Genomic DNA, 13914 nt, shown 5'->3' on the forward strand with positions numbered 1-13914 from the left:
TGTAAGTACTCGAAAATATTTATATATATATATATATAAATATTTATATATATATATATATATATATATTCTTAAGTTTTCACGGGTACTTACATGCATGGTATTCAGCTTTGTTTGGATTTATATACACACTTCTACATCCATAGATGCTTTCCAAAAGATCATTTGTGCTTAAAATCGTTTTATCAAGAGACTGCCTAGATCCGATACAGTTATGATTTCTCAATGGGTAGATAATTTGCAATTTAAAACAGCTCATTTCTCTGATGGCTACAGACCAGTGATGTTCATGTCCAAGGCTGCCTTTTTAAATGCTTTGTTTATTTTAAAGAGCTATTTTTTAATGTTTGCCATTTCTAAACAACAAATACTTTGTGCGTGTCTGTGGGCAAGATTTTGTATCTGCGGCTGGGTGTTTAGAGTTATTATTTGATTTCCATAGCATTAAGATTTGGGGTGAATTTTACATTCTGTTCTCTTTTTCTTTTTTTTAGCCTATGTGGATCCAGGTTTTAATCTGCAGGACAGGGCTGTCAGGAAGCTGCAATAAAAACACCAAGTTTAACCTTTAAAGAAAAGGGCAGAATAGTATTTGACTTTCGTAGTTAAATTCAGCAGTTGACATTAAAAGCTACAGAAGGCAAAGCAATTGAGCATAGTCTGTTCAATTATAATTGCCTTTCAACTCACCGTAAAAATTCAAAACACATCAAAAGATATCCGAAGTTGAGTACAGTGATGTAAATTAGGCAATTATATGCAGGATGTGCCATTTCAGAAATCTTGCTTTCTGTATATTTGTTGAAAGGTAATAGGAAAGCGATCATGGCAAACAGAGGGATTGGAAAACTCAGAATCAATAATTAGAGCTCTTATGATGTTATGAGAATCTTAGGCAATTTAATACAGGTAAACCTTGATTTACAACAGTTCATTTACTGACCCAGAGGAGAGAAAAAACAACAACAAGTGGCCTCAATGATTCTCTAAAAGAATGCAAATGACCAACTGTCTGCAAGCACTATAAGTCCTTCCACTCCCCACCATCCAGTCAGAGCTGAAGAAGCTTCTTGGATGAGAAGTGAAACGTCTTCAAAGAAAAAACAGAAAGTTCAGTTGCCTCTTGAAGATAACCAAGACCTGGATGACTGGGAATCTCCATAGACAGTGTGTCATGCCCCTGTCAGAATCTGAATCCGAGGAGGAAGACAAACAGCTGACAGGGAATGTGAGTGTGGCTCCGTTGGCTGTGGAAGAAACTGGGGAAGGGCAAAATCCCATTGGGTAGAGCAGGGAAGAGGTAGAACAAGGGAGAGGGAGTTCAGAGGAAGACCCAGGCCCACCCCCTCTTTATCCTAGGGCATGCAGGGGAGGAACCGAGAAGAGAGCAAGGTGGGTTGCATGGCTTATGGGGGAGGAAAGGGCCCTGATTCCCTTCATTAGCCACAGCTGGAAAGAAAGTTGCATGCTGAGTACTGCACCTGCTTGGAGCAAATGTAAGTTTAACTTGTGTTGACTTTGGTTATCTATGTTCCTGGCATCTTCCCAAATGTGTTGAGTTATTGCCATGCCTTCACATCTGGAATTCTTGCTCCTGCCTTGCCAGACTAATGACCTCATTTTGCCTTGATTGGTCTTATAGTTACAGTTTTTGTTGACCACTTTTTGGACTTGAGTCTCTTCAGCCAAAGGCTGTTCCTGGGAGAGTTTTACTCCAGCCAGAAGGTAACCTGGACATTGGGGGCAAAGTTGGAGCTAATAAAGGGAGTCCTACTGATTATCTGACTGTGTTGCCTTTGTGCCACACCTCTTTGGGTCATCAAACGGTCATTTACTGATGTTTCGAAGTTAGAACAGCACTGAAAAAAAGTGATTTATGTCCATTTTTCACACTTACGGCCGTTGCAGCGTCCCCCATGGTCACAAGATCAAAATTTGGATGCTTGACAACTGGTTCATAGTTATGACGGTTGCAGTGTCCTAGGGGCAGGTGACCCCCCCCCCTTTTGCGACCTTCTGACAAAGTCAGTGGGGGAAGATTAAAATTCACTTAACAACCGTGTTACTAATTTAACCTATTCACTGGTGTGATGCACTTCACAACTGTGGCAAGAAAGATCGTAAAATAGGGCAAAATTCACTAAGCCACTGTCTCACTTAGCAACATAAATTTTGGGCTCAATTGTCATAATAAGTCAAGGACTGCCTATATATTTCTGTTGATCTGATATGATGCCACATTTGTAAATGATATTTTGCACATTGCTATTAGTGTTGACAGGGGGGGAAACAGATGAGGAAGTCCTATGTACATTGTTTTGGTTTTTGTGTTTGTTTCTGGAGAGAAAGTTGACTAAAAATCTAAAAAAAATAAATACATCTATCTATATAAAAGCGAAATATCACTCACACATCATCACAAAATCTCCAGAACCGTAAAGCTTACAAACTTGAAATTTGGCATGTATGTTCCTTTTGGCTTCTAGGTGCTCACTAAGAGAGGATTTTTCAAAATAACCATCAGACCTATTAGTATTTCCTATATTATTATTATTAACATGCTCTGATGCTAAGGAGTTCTACTCCCATTCCCCACCTGAAAAGAAATCTGTTCCAAATGCAAAACACAAGCAGAGGAGAGGAATTTCAGTTTCAGTTTTAGTTTCACAGCATCAAGCAGCTTTACTACAGAACAGTTGAGCTAAGCCACACCCAGGCTCCTTGCTGTCTCCTTTTTGATCACACAGCAAATACTGCTTCAGTTTCCAAACAGCTCTCAACTCTCTCATACCCTGACAGGATGCTAGCCAGATGAATACTGATGGATGCTGGTAGGCAGAGGCAGAATTTTTCCCCTTATTTTCCTCCCCCAAAACTAAGCCCGACCACATAGTTTTATAGCGAAGTACGGGTATCGAGCTAGTAAGTAATAAATGAAGTCCTTGGTGTTCTCTGAGCTTAGTGGTTTGATTGCAGACATTTCATTACCCAACCAGGGGACATCATCAGTATGAATGAATATGAGGTTTCCTATTTATTTATATACAGTAGCTTGCCCTGCCATTGTTGGTGGAGGTGTCATGCCCCTGGTGGAGACTGACTCTGAGGGAGAGGAGGAACAGCCGACAGGGAGTGGAAGTGTGGCTCCAGAGGTTGTGAAGGAGGCTGGGGAAGGGCAGAGGCCGGCTGGGCAGTCAGAGGAGGACCCAGGCCCAGGCCCTCTCCATCCTAGGGCACGCAGGGAGGAGAGAATAAGGGAGAGAGATGGTCTACTCAGGAGGAGAGGGCCTTGATCCTCTTCATGGGCTGCAGCTGTGACAACTGGATAAGAGGATGGACATGTGTACTGGTAAGTGCTGGAAACAAAGCGTGGAAATATCTCTAATTTATGGTTCCTCTCTGAGTGTGGCGTTCCTTCCCAGTGTGTGTTCTGTCATCTGTGGACGTCGTCCAGCCCTTATCTTGCCTGGTTTGTGTTGTTTTTCACACTTTATAATTTAAAGGGCATTTCCTCCTTCTTGTAACTGCTTGTGTGGGAGTTTTTTGTCTCCAGTCAAGGATATTTGGAGCTTGGAAGCAAAGTGAAGGAATAAAAGGGGCCTCACCTGTTTTTTTGTGACTGTGTTTATTTTGTATCCCACCCTGGGGTCATCACAGGAGGCATGGTTTTTCTCCTTGATCATTTCTTGGTGGTTTTCTGCTTAATCGTTTGTCTGGTCTTAATCCCTGCTTATCTGGGTGTTGGTTTGTTGCTGGAAGGGATACACTTTGGTCTTGATGTTTCTTAGTTCTGATTGTCTCTTTCAAATGGTGTGTAAATGTGGTTTATTTCTATATATTTACTGATGGCTAATTTGTCCGAACGCCAAGCTTCAAGAATTCCCTGGCAGTTTTCGACTTGGCTTGGATACTCACTTTCCCAGGAGCACAAAGATGGTATCCCATCTACCCCAGCAGTCGACAATTTAACATTTCTCTGTTGTTTTCTTAATTGGAGCTTTGGAGCGAGACCATTTCCACCGAGAAAACAGCGCCCAGAAAGAGGTCCTACTTTTCTCACACAACATCTGCTTTTTAGAAAGGAATACATGTTGTTTGCCAAATGCCTGTTTTATCCAGCCAGGCAACATCTGTGAAGTACAAGACCTCTTTCCTAGCCGAACTGTTCCCGGGTGCAGATTTGCTCAGAACAACGATCGACATCTGCCATCAAAATGATGCGAATAACTAAAAAAAAAAAAAATCCTTAACGTCTTTCCTTTTATAGTTCCTATGTGACCAATAGGAGGAGGTTGCTATCTGATTCAACACGATCGGTGGGGTGCCTTTCTAAGTGGACCCACGGTTGCCAATATGATTAGGCGCTTCGGACTCGTATTTTAAACCTACAGTTTCTATGACCCATAAAGATACAGCTGCTTTTCTCTCATTATTATGTGCCCTCTCAGTATAATAGAAACCAGAAGCAGATAAATTATGCATGGAGGACCCGTTCCTGCAGCAGGGAGTGAAAATGAAATCGCAAAGCGATTTCCCCCCAAATAATACTTTACAAGACATGGCCTTTTTCAAAGCGCTTCTCAGCACTGAAGCGAAGTTACCTTCCCCTAAGTCCATCTTAATTTTCCTCTGCCCTTCTAGTCAAAGGTATTATTTGCATTATTCAAACTGTGCTACTACATCTATGCTTTTTAAAGGAATAACCAGCCTTCTCGGTGCTGTCTTTAAGCTAATTGTATTTGGCCAGAAATTTTTAAAAGTAGAAGTATTATCTGCTCACTCAGATCATCTCTGTGGTTCTTATGCTGTATTAATTCATTGTGTGATAACTGGTGGATAATTACACAAAGGTAAAGAGTTCCCCTGCACAGCTATGTCTGACTCTACGGAGCGCTACTCATTTCCGTTTCCTAGCCAAGGGAGCCAGCATAGCCCGAAAGTGCTTCCGTGGTCAGGTGGCCAGCAGGACTACACACCAAGGCACAAGGAATGCCGTTATCTTCCCAGCAAAGTGGTTCCTATTTATCTACTCGCACTTGCATGCTTTCGAAGTGCTAGGTTGGCAGGAGTTGAGGCAAGTAATGGGAGCTCACCCTGTCAGGCAGTGCTCAGTTCTTAAACACAGACCTTCAGCTTTCCAGATGACAAGCTCCACACCTCTTAATTGCTGAGCCATCGCAGCCCTCCTTGTAGTTCCTACACTGTATGAATTCATTGTGTGATAACTGGTGGATAACCGCAAACATTTTTCAAATAATAGCAATTCAATGTCCAGGTCTTTTCTTAACAATACATCTGTTTGTCATTGTTTCATCTGATTTATTTTTTCTTCATTTCCCAACCTAGTCTAACAACCATTGATTTTCTGGTGGTCTCCTATCCTGACAGTAACCAACTCTAATCATAATTACCATTTCTGGAATAGCTGAAGTAGGCTAATGTTGTTGTAACTAATGTTGAAGTGTTGCCAGAGATTTTATCATGCAGTAATATCCTGGACACGACTAACTTGCATTTTCCATAGTGTTAATTTTAAAGCAAAGATGATAGATAACCTTGAGTTGATCCACAGTCCTATCAACCCACCAGCTTCTATTTTCTTCCCTTTTGAACTTAATATTCCTTTTATGGATATTAAAATATCCATCTTTTTTAAAAAAAAAAATAAATTCTGAAAGGAGCCAAGAAGAGGAAGAAAAAGACCAGAAAGTCAAAACTCATTTGCAGCACTTAACAAAGAATTGAGTTTGGAGGAAGGAGGTTGCCAAACTCTAAACCCGTAAAAATACCATGTCACATTAATGGATATCTTTATTTTTTTGACTTCACCCTGACTAGAAAACTAATCTTTATTACAGAAGAAGAACTATGACAATAAGAAATAGCGTTATTAACCTGTATGTCCATTCACCTTCACTGCTGAGATGTACACAACTGTAATGATCATTACTATGTCGATATAAGAGTAATTTTCTCTCCCTGGGCATTCTGTCTTCCTGTCCACTTATTGGGAAACTGACCAGCATTTGCTAATAGAGCCAAACAGAGTTCTAAAGTGCAAAGGGACTGCAAAATGATGCTGCCCATATATTAGTTTTTGCCTTGAGAAACCCGCTGCTAGTTTATATGTACAACACAGGCGGTTCAGTATCTTATCCTGTGTTCGCCTCCAATAATACTGCTAACTCAAAGCATATTGAAGAGAGGAGAGGGGAAGGGAAGGGAGAGGAGAGGAGACAAACGGAGGGAGGAATGCAAGGGAAGGGAGGAAAGGAGAGACAAAGGGAAGGAGGAGGGAAGGAGGGAAGGAAAGGGGAGGAGAAGAGGAAGAGGGAGAGGGGAAGGGAAAGGAGCGGAGTTATAGTAATTTCAGCATGAAAATGGTTGCATGAGACAAAAAAAACGCTATGAATTGCTAGCAGGAAAATAAACCTACAATATAACAGAACCAAGAAGAAACCTGGTATAATCAAAGGAAGGAATTATAAATTGTCTCAGACATTTGGGCTGGGGTGTTAGGTCATCCCTCTTACGTGGTTGGTTGGTTAATTGCCGTTTCATATTGACTGAAAGTTGGAATAATCTATTTTGACCTTTGGCCCACGATGTATTGATCGACTCGGGTTCCATTTTTTTTTTTAGAACAACAACAAAAAAAAGTAGAGTTATTTTCTTTTCTGCTTTTAGTTTCTTGTCAGACACTCAGCAGCAGGAAAGGAAGCAGCATACATTGCTTAAATAAACACATAAAAAATAAAATTTCCCCAACAGCTTACCTTGGCAACGTGCTCAGTGGAACAGTGATCGTAAACTGATTTCCCCTTCTCCTGATGTTCATGTACCTCAGATCTGTCAGACCCATCTGAAGCCACTATCTAGAAAAGAAGAATGAGTGTTCACCAAACAGTCTTCCCAACAAACAGATTCACTGTTCCTAAAAAAAAAAAACAATATTCCATTTTAATCCAAAACCCATAATAATATACCAGAGTTGGAAGAGACCTTGGAAGTCTTCTAATCCGACCCCTCTTCAAGCAGGAAAACCTATACTATTCTGGATAAATGCTTGCCCAATCCCTTCTGTACCCTCTGACTATCATTAAGCGTTGAATCTTATGATTCTTGACTCTTGACAAATGTATCTTTTCTTTTATGTGTACTGAGAGCATTTGCACCAAGACAAATTCCTTGTGTGTCCAATCACACTTGGCCAATAAAGAATTCTATTCTATTCTAAAAAAAAAACCTCCGGTCTTGGAGTGTAGGAAATCAGAACCTACCCATCCTAGAAGAATGAAATATTTTGGGAAATATATTTTAAAAAGGCACAATATTACCGTGTTTTTTGCACTATAAGACGCACTCCACCTTCCCCCCAAAAAGTGGGTCTTATAGAGCGAATGTTGCCGAAGCCACGCCCATCTGCCGGCCCACACCCTTCGGCCATTTTCTGCCTCCGTGTGCCCTGTTTTCGGCCTCCGCGCACCCCTTTTTGGGGCTCCACGCATTCTGTCTTTGGCCCATTCTAAGCAGCGGCAATTGCCACAGCTGCTGACTGCCACCGATTGCTGTTGCCACCCACCACCGCCAAATGGCAGTGATGGTGATCCCCGCTGCCTGGAACGGACCAAAAATGGGACAAGCGGAAGCCATAAATGGGGTGTACAGAGGCCAAAAATGGAGTGCACTGAGGGGCAATGGGTGGCAGCCATCCCCACAGCCTGGAACAGCTGATTGGCGGTATTCCAGGAGGCTGATCCAACCACCAACCAGCTGCTTGTGCTAAATCAGGCTGTACTGAGGCTGACCAGGCTGTTTGCTGTTTGCTGCAAGGGGACAAATTGCTGGGAGGCAGAGGCAGATTTTTTTTTTTCTTGTTTTCCTCCCAAGGCTAGGTGCATCTTATGGTCTGGAGCATTCTATAGTGCAAAAAATATGCTATATTTCCCCAAAGGGAGAAATGGGTAAACATGTTTTTTAAAGGCAGGTACTAACCCCAGTCTCCCTGCTCCCAAGCAGAAACTGAGGAGGCAGCTTTTAGAAATGCAGATTTGGTAATCCATTCCAGACAGGAGGTTTTGAAACTCCCTGCAGCTAAGACTGAACTAAGTCGGAACTAAGGCAGAAGGGTAGGATTAGCCCTCATTCAAGATCCAACACAGGCTGAAAGCCATTAAGCCACAATAGGAATTGCCCAACACCCTTTCAGAACACAAGCCCCTTCATTACATCATCCCAGAGCGGTCCAAACTTCACCTGGGAGTTCAGATAATAAGCCAGAGGCTGACCAGATTACCTCAGACAAGGAGCTAGGTTCTGCATTTCCTCTTTTGCCTATAGAGCCAGCTGTGACCCCTACATAACCTGACAACAGCCAACAGAATACATGTTCTTGCACAGGAACAGGAAGCTCAAGCTCAAAGAAGCTATAGCTCAAATAAGCTATAACACCCCCCACATACACAAACCCTCTCAACTCCATTTTGTCAGCTGCACCAGAACCACAAACCCATGTGGTTCTGCTTCATCAATAAACCATCTTTCCAATCAGCCTCCATGTTTCCAGTGTCTTTCTCCCAGCTTGGAACTGAACCAGATGGATATTTCTTCCCACAGGAGCACGCACAACTTCTGGTGGCAAGTCATTCCACTGCTTAATTGTTGTCATTGTCAGGAAATTTCTCCTTAGTTCTAAGTTGCTTCTCTCCTGGATTAGTTTCCATCCATTGCTTGCTCTGTAGAATATTCCTTTCCCCTCTTTCAACCAATACCCATCTTGCATAAATACATAATCCAAGCTGTTTATTCAACGCATTGCCATAAACAACCACAATATGGCATTTCCTGGGAATAATTCCATTTACAACACCGCCTGTGGTATAACAACCATCCCTAGAAAACAGTTGTCCTTCTTTTCAAAATGCATTGGATGGGCTTTTGAGTAGTAAACCAGCATATTAAATCAAATCAAATTTTTATTATGGCCATAAGGCCTGCAATCAGACACAGAATGAAACAAATAAATATGAATATATAAACTAGAAGAATATATGTGCACCAAAAGATAGGAAATCAATATAATTCTACAGTTGCAAAAAGAAGTGGTTGAAACATATAGAGGAACAGAATTGAATGACCGCCAAGGATATGTCTCAATATGATTTGATTTTATTCGATTCAGTATGAGAAATATGTTTTGTTTCCTAATAAACTATGTCAGGTAAATCTCTGCACTGGCATTGGTGCTATTTTAAAAAATATATATTTACAGGTACTCCTTGGCTTACGACGACAATTGAGTCCAAAATTTCTATTTCTAAGCGAAACATTTGTCAGGTGAATTTGTCCCATTTTATGACCTTTCTTGCCATGGTTGTTAAGTGAATCACTGCAATTGTTAAATTAGTAACGCGGTTGTTAAGTGAGTCTGGTTTCCCGGTTGACTTTACTTATCAGAAGGACGCAAAAGGGAATCACGTGTCCCAGGGATTCTGCAATTGTTATTAATATGAGTCAGACCAACCTCTCTGTAGAAGTCATGGAAGGGAGGGAAAGAGGGAGGAGGGAGGGAGGGAGGGAGGAGGGAGGAAGGAAGGAAGGAAGGAAGGAAGGAAGGAAGGAAGGAAGAAGGAAGGAAGGAAAAGGAGGAAGGAAAGAAAGAAGAAAGGAAGAAAAGGAGGGAAGGGAGGGGAGGGAGGATGGATGGAAGGGAGGGAGGGAAGGAGGGAGGGAGGGAGGAAGGAAGGAAGGAAGGAAGGAAGGAAGGAAGGAAGGAAGGAAGGAAGGAAGGAAGAAAGAAAGGGAAGCAGAGAGGAAGGAAAGAAAGAAGGAAGGAAGAAAAGGATGGAAGGGAGGGAGGGAGGGAGGAAGGAAGCAAAGAAGGAAAGAAGGAGGGAGGGTAGAAGGGAAGAAGGGAAGAAGGAGGGAAGAAAGGGAGAGTGGGAGGGAGGGAAGGAGAAAGGAAGGAAGGAAGGAAGGAAGGAAGGAAGGAAGGAAGGAAGGAAGGAAGGAGGGAGGGAGGGAAAAAGGAAGGGAGGGAGGAAGGGAGGGAGGAAGGAAGGGAGGGAACTCACAGCAATATAGAGGAATTCAGTTACAGTGACAATGGGGCGGTGTTGGGGCCAGGCTGATCTGGGAAAAATATCTATGTGGTTCCTAACAGGCAACGGTGATCTAATGGCACATAATGGACACAACCTGGAGAAGGTCCATCTATGTGGTCACTATGAGTTGAAATTGACTTGAATGAAAATAACAATCACTGGGTTCCTCATTGACTTTGCTTGTCAGAAGGTCACAAAAGTTGATCACGTGAGCACGTCAGTTGAGAAAAATCCAGAAATATTTCACAAGAAGAGTTCTCCACTCCTCTACTCGTTGCAGAATACCTTATGCCACCAGACTTGAAATTCTAGACCTAGAAAACCTAGAACTAAATGTCCTACCAGTCAATGAATACTTCAGCTTCAACCATAACAACACAAGAGTATACAATAGATACAAACTCAAGGTTAACCGCACCAAACTTGATTGCAGGAAATGCGACTTCAGCAACAGAGTGGTCAATGTCTGGAATACTCTACCTACTCTGTGGTTTCTTCCCCAAACCCCAAAAACTTTAACCTTAGACTGTCTACTATTGACCTCACCCCTTTCCTAAGAGGTCTGTAGGGGGCGTGCATAAGCGCACCAACACGCCTACCGTCCCTGTCCTATTGTTTCTTTTATTTTTTTATTTTTCTTATATGTATCCATGTATTCATAGCTATGTTTTTACTTATACCTACAGTATTATCTTGTAAGCAATTGACAAACCAAAAAAATATATAAAAAAATAAAAGCCTGGTGGAATTTGAACTGCCAAACTCTAGGCAGCTGGCTGCAAAAATAGTTTGCAGTACTGCACTCTAACCACTGTGCCACAGAGGGTCCTCCTATTAATTCTATTACTGTATGTCCTGAAGGGTTGTGTTCGGTTCTTAATCCCATCACCCTGAAGCTGAAGGTCTTTTGTTTTGTAGATAGGCTGGCTTTGTCATATTTAAAGGGCATAAAATATCTGCGGTGGGTGGGGGGGGCGGGTATTAAGAAAGAGTGAGTCTGCTTCCGGCCTTTAAAAAAACATGTTTCTCCATTTCTCATTTAGGGAAATGCAATATTCTGCCTTTTTTAATATTCTTCAAAATATTAGAGCAACAAAGATGATTAGGGGAGTAGAAGCTAAAACATCTGAAGAATGGTTGCAGGAACTGGGTATGTCTAGTCTAATGAAAAGAAGGACTAGGGGAGACATGATAGCAGTGTTCTGACATCCCAGGGGCTGCCACAAAGAACAGGGAATCAAGCTATTCTCCAAAGCCCCTGAGGGCAGGACAAGAAGCAATGGATGGAAACTAATCAAGGAAAGATCCAATCTGGAACTAAGAAGAAATTTCCTGACAGTTAGAACAATTAATCAGTGGAACAACTTGCCTCCAGAAGTTGTGAATGCTCCAACACTGGAAGTTTTTAAAAAGGTGTTGGTTAACCATTTGTCTGAAGTGGTCTAGGGTTTCCTGCCTAAGCAGGGGGTTGGACTAGAAGACCTCCAAGGTCCCTTCCAACTCTGTTATTGTATTGTATTTGTATTGTATTGTATTGTATTGTATTGTATTGTATTGTATTGTATTCTGTTCTGTTCTGTTCTATTCTGTTCTGTTCTATTTCATTCTTCTGGTAGGGCAAGGGCTTCCCACAAAAATGTACCAGAAATGAATAAGAAAAGTGCAAATAACTGAGAAATTATGGTAAAGCAATGATAGTAGAGCAATATTCTCACTGATTTCATTATATGCGCTTTGAGTTAGCAGAAGGTAGAATTTTCCTTATCAAAGCAATTGATGTATCAAGAAATATCCACATTACTGCGTAAGAAGCTACAATCTTCCCATGGACTGTTTGAAGTGTTCTATAATGAACCAGCCTCTTCTGATTGCAATGGATGAATCAAGCAACGAAGAAATAAATGGAACTGTCAGGACCAAGATGGAACTGAAGAGCAATATTGAACTTTTGATAGATATTCTGAAGTCTCTTTGCGTGAACTTGAACAGCCTGCAGAGAATAATAAATATTATCTTTTGGATGTGGCTCAATTGTAGATAGAACCTAAGTGTAGCTCTGAATGCGGAGATTGACAATTTCACTCTAAGCCCTAAGAAAATTAATTGAATAAGTGCTATCTCCATTTTCTTGCCAGTGCTATTAAGATACAGTCAATCCTTAACCACAGAGGAAAGAACCTGACCATGTTATGGTCATCCAAGCATCATAATATCGACTGTAATCAATGAACAATTCATTCAAGAAATGCATGTACTAAAGGTAGTCCTTGTCTTACAACCGCTGTTGGGACAGAATTTCAATTGCTAAGCAATGCAGGTTGAACAGGTCCTGGTTAGGCCCAAAAGATCAGGCCCACATCTTTAGGTCCAATTAAACTGATTTATTGCTACTCGTCCTATGCACAGGGATGTTCTCAACTAGAACCTGCCATGAATTAGATATCTATGGAGATTCTCATTCATCCAGGTTGTCCCAAAGGTGCTTTTTCCAGGAGTCAACTTGACTGTCTAGTTTTTCTTTGAAGATGTTTTGCTCCTCATCCAAGAAGCTTCTTCAGCTCTGACTGGAGGGTGGGGAAATGGAAGGATTGATACTCCTTGCAGACGGCTGGTCATTTGCATCCTTTGAGAGGGTCGTTGAGGCCCCTTGGAGGTTTGTCTGCATCATCAGGGTCATCTGAGTAATGCAAATGGGTGTGGAGCCTTCTTGGGACTGTTGAAAGGACTGTGTTGTAGACTGGAGAATAGATGATGTCGTATCCCGTCGCCCCCTCTGTTGAGGAAGGGCTGTTCAATTTTTGTCATAGATAACCCTTCTTTCAAACCAGTGGTTCTCTCTGTCCAAAATCTGGATTTTGTTGTCTTCAAAAGAGTGGCCTGTATCTTTTAAATGCAGATGGACTGCTGAATCTAATGGCTTTGTTCTCCTATGTTGTGCCATGCCTTTATGAAGTGGTTTTTTTTTTCTCAATGTACAGATCTGCACATGGCTCACCGCATTGTACTGCATATACCACATTGCTCAGTTTGTGTTTTATCCTTGGGGTGGACAAGTTTATGCTTTAGTGTCTTCTTGGGTTTGAAGTGTGCACCTATGTTGTGTTGGTTGGAGATACTCCTGAGCTTTTCTTATATGCCTGCAACCTGCGGAATGACAACGTTGCTTCGTTTATAGTTTCTCTTTGTTATCTGTTATGGAGGAGCTTCTGTAGAGTCTTCTTTGAGATTTGATGAAGGCCCACTTGGGATAGTCACACACGTTCTGAGGGCTTCATACTTTTCATTCTTTTTTTTTCCTCGTCTTTGCTGGTGCTGGAAGTTAAAACCCAGCCCTCTCCTAGGAAAATGAAATAATTTAGGATATACTAAAAAGACAGAATATTTTCCCCAAAAAGAAAAGTAGAAACTCAGCGGCCAATGTAACTTTGAACCATCAATATATAAATGATCCTGTCAACTGTCCCATTGGCATATGCAGAAAAAGAAATTTCTGGGACATAATTTTACCAAGGGTAGAATTTTACTGATAGATAGATCCATATAGGCACAAAAGAAGCAAAGCCAATTCTAAAGGTTCCCACATAAAGCAGCATAGGTAAATTCCCCCTTTCCCCTTTAGGCCACCCACTGTCTATTGTCCACTAATCCAGGGGTGGGATTCAAATTTCTTAACAACTGGTTCTGTGGGTGTGGCCTAATTTGTGGGTGTAGCTTGGTAGTCATGCGACTGGCTAGGTGTGGCTTGCTGACTGGGCGTGGGTTGGTGGTCATGTGACTAGCTGGGCATGGCTTGTATGTAAATATTATAAAT

At 41.7% G+C, this 13914-nt stretch overlaps 1 protein-coding gene across 13 annotated transcripts in view; it reads right to left on the reverse strand.

Moving 5' to 3' along the window:
- The window catches only part of DLG2 (discs large MAGUK scaffold protein 2), a 979527-nt gene that overhangs the window by 844497 nt on the left and 121116 nt on the right, over positions 1 to 13914 (reverse strand). For all 13 annotated transcript variants that reach the window (XR_015744246.1, XM_087936973.1, XM_087936980.1 and 10 more), the window contains exon 5: positions 6777 to 6875. Coding sequence is in view for 12 of the 13 variants with exons in the window: in XM_087936973.1 (XP_087793099.1) it covers positions 6777 to 6875 (99 nt within the window). In the remaining variant the exon portion in view is untranslated. The remainder of the gene's footprint in view (positions 1 to 6776; positions 6876 to 13914) is intronic.

The sequence above is a fragment of the Pseudonaja textilis genome, chromosome 7, assembly GCF_049901715.1.
Source record: "Pseudonaja textilis isolate UNSWEBS1 chromosome 7, rPseTex1.2, whole genome shotgun sequence".
In the NCBI taxonomy this organism is placed as follows: Eukaryota; Metazoa; Chordata; class Lepidosauria; order Squamata; family Elapidae; genus Pseudonaja; species Pseudonaja textilis.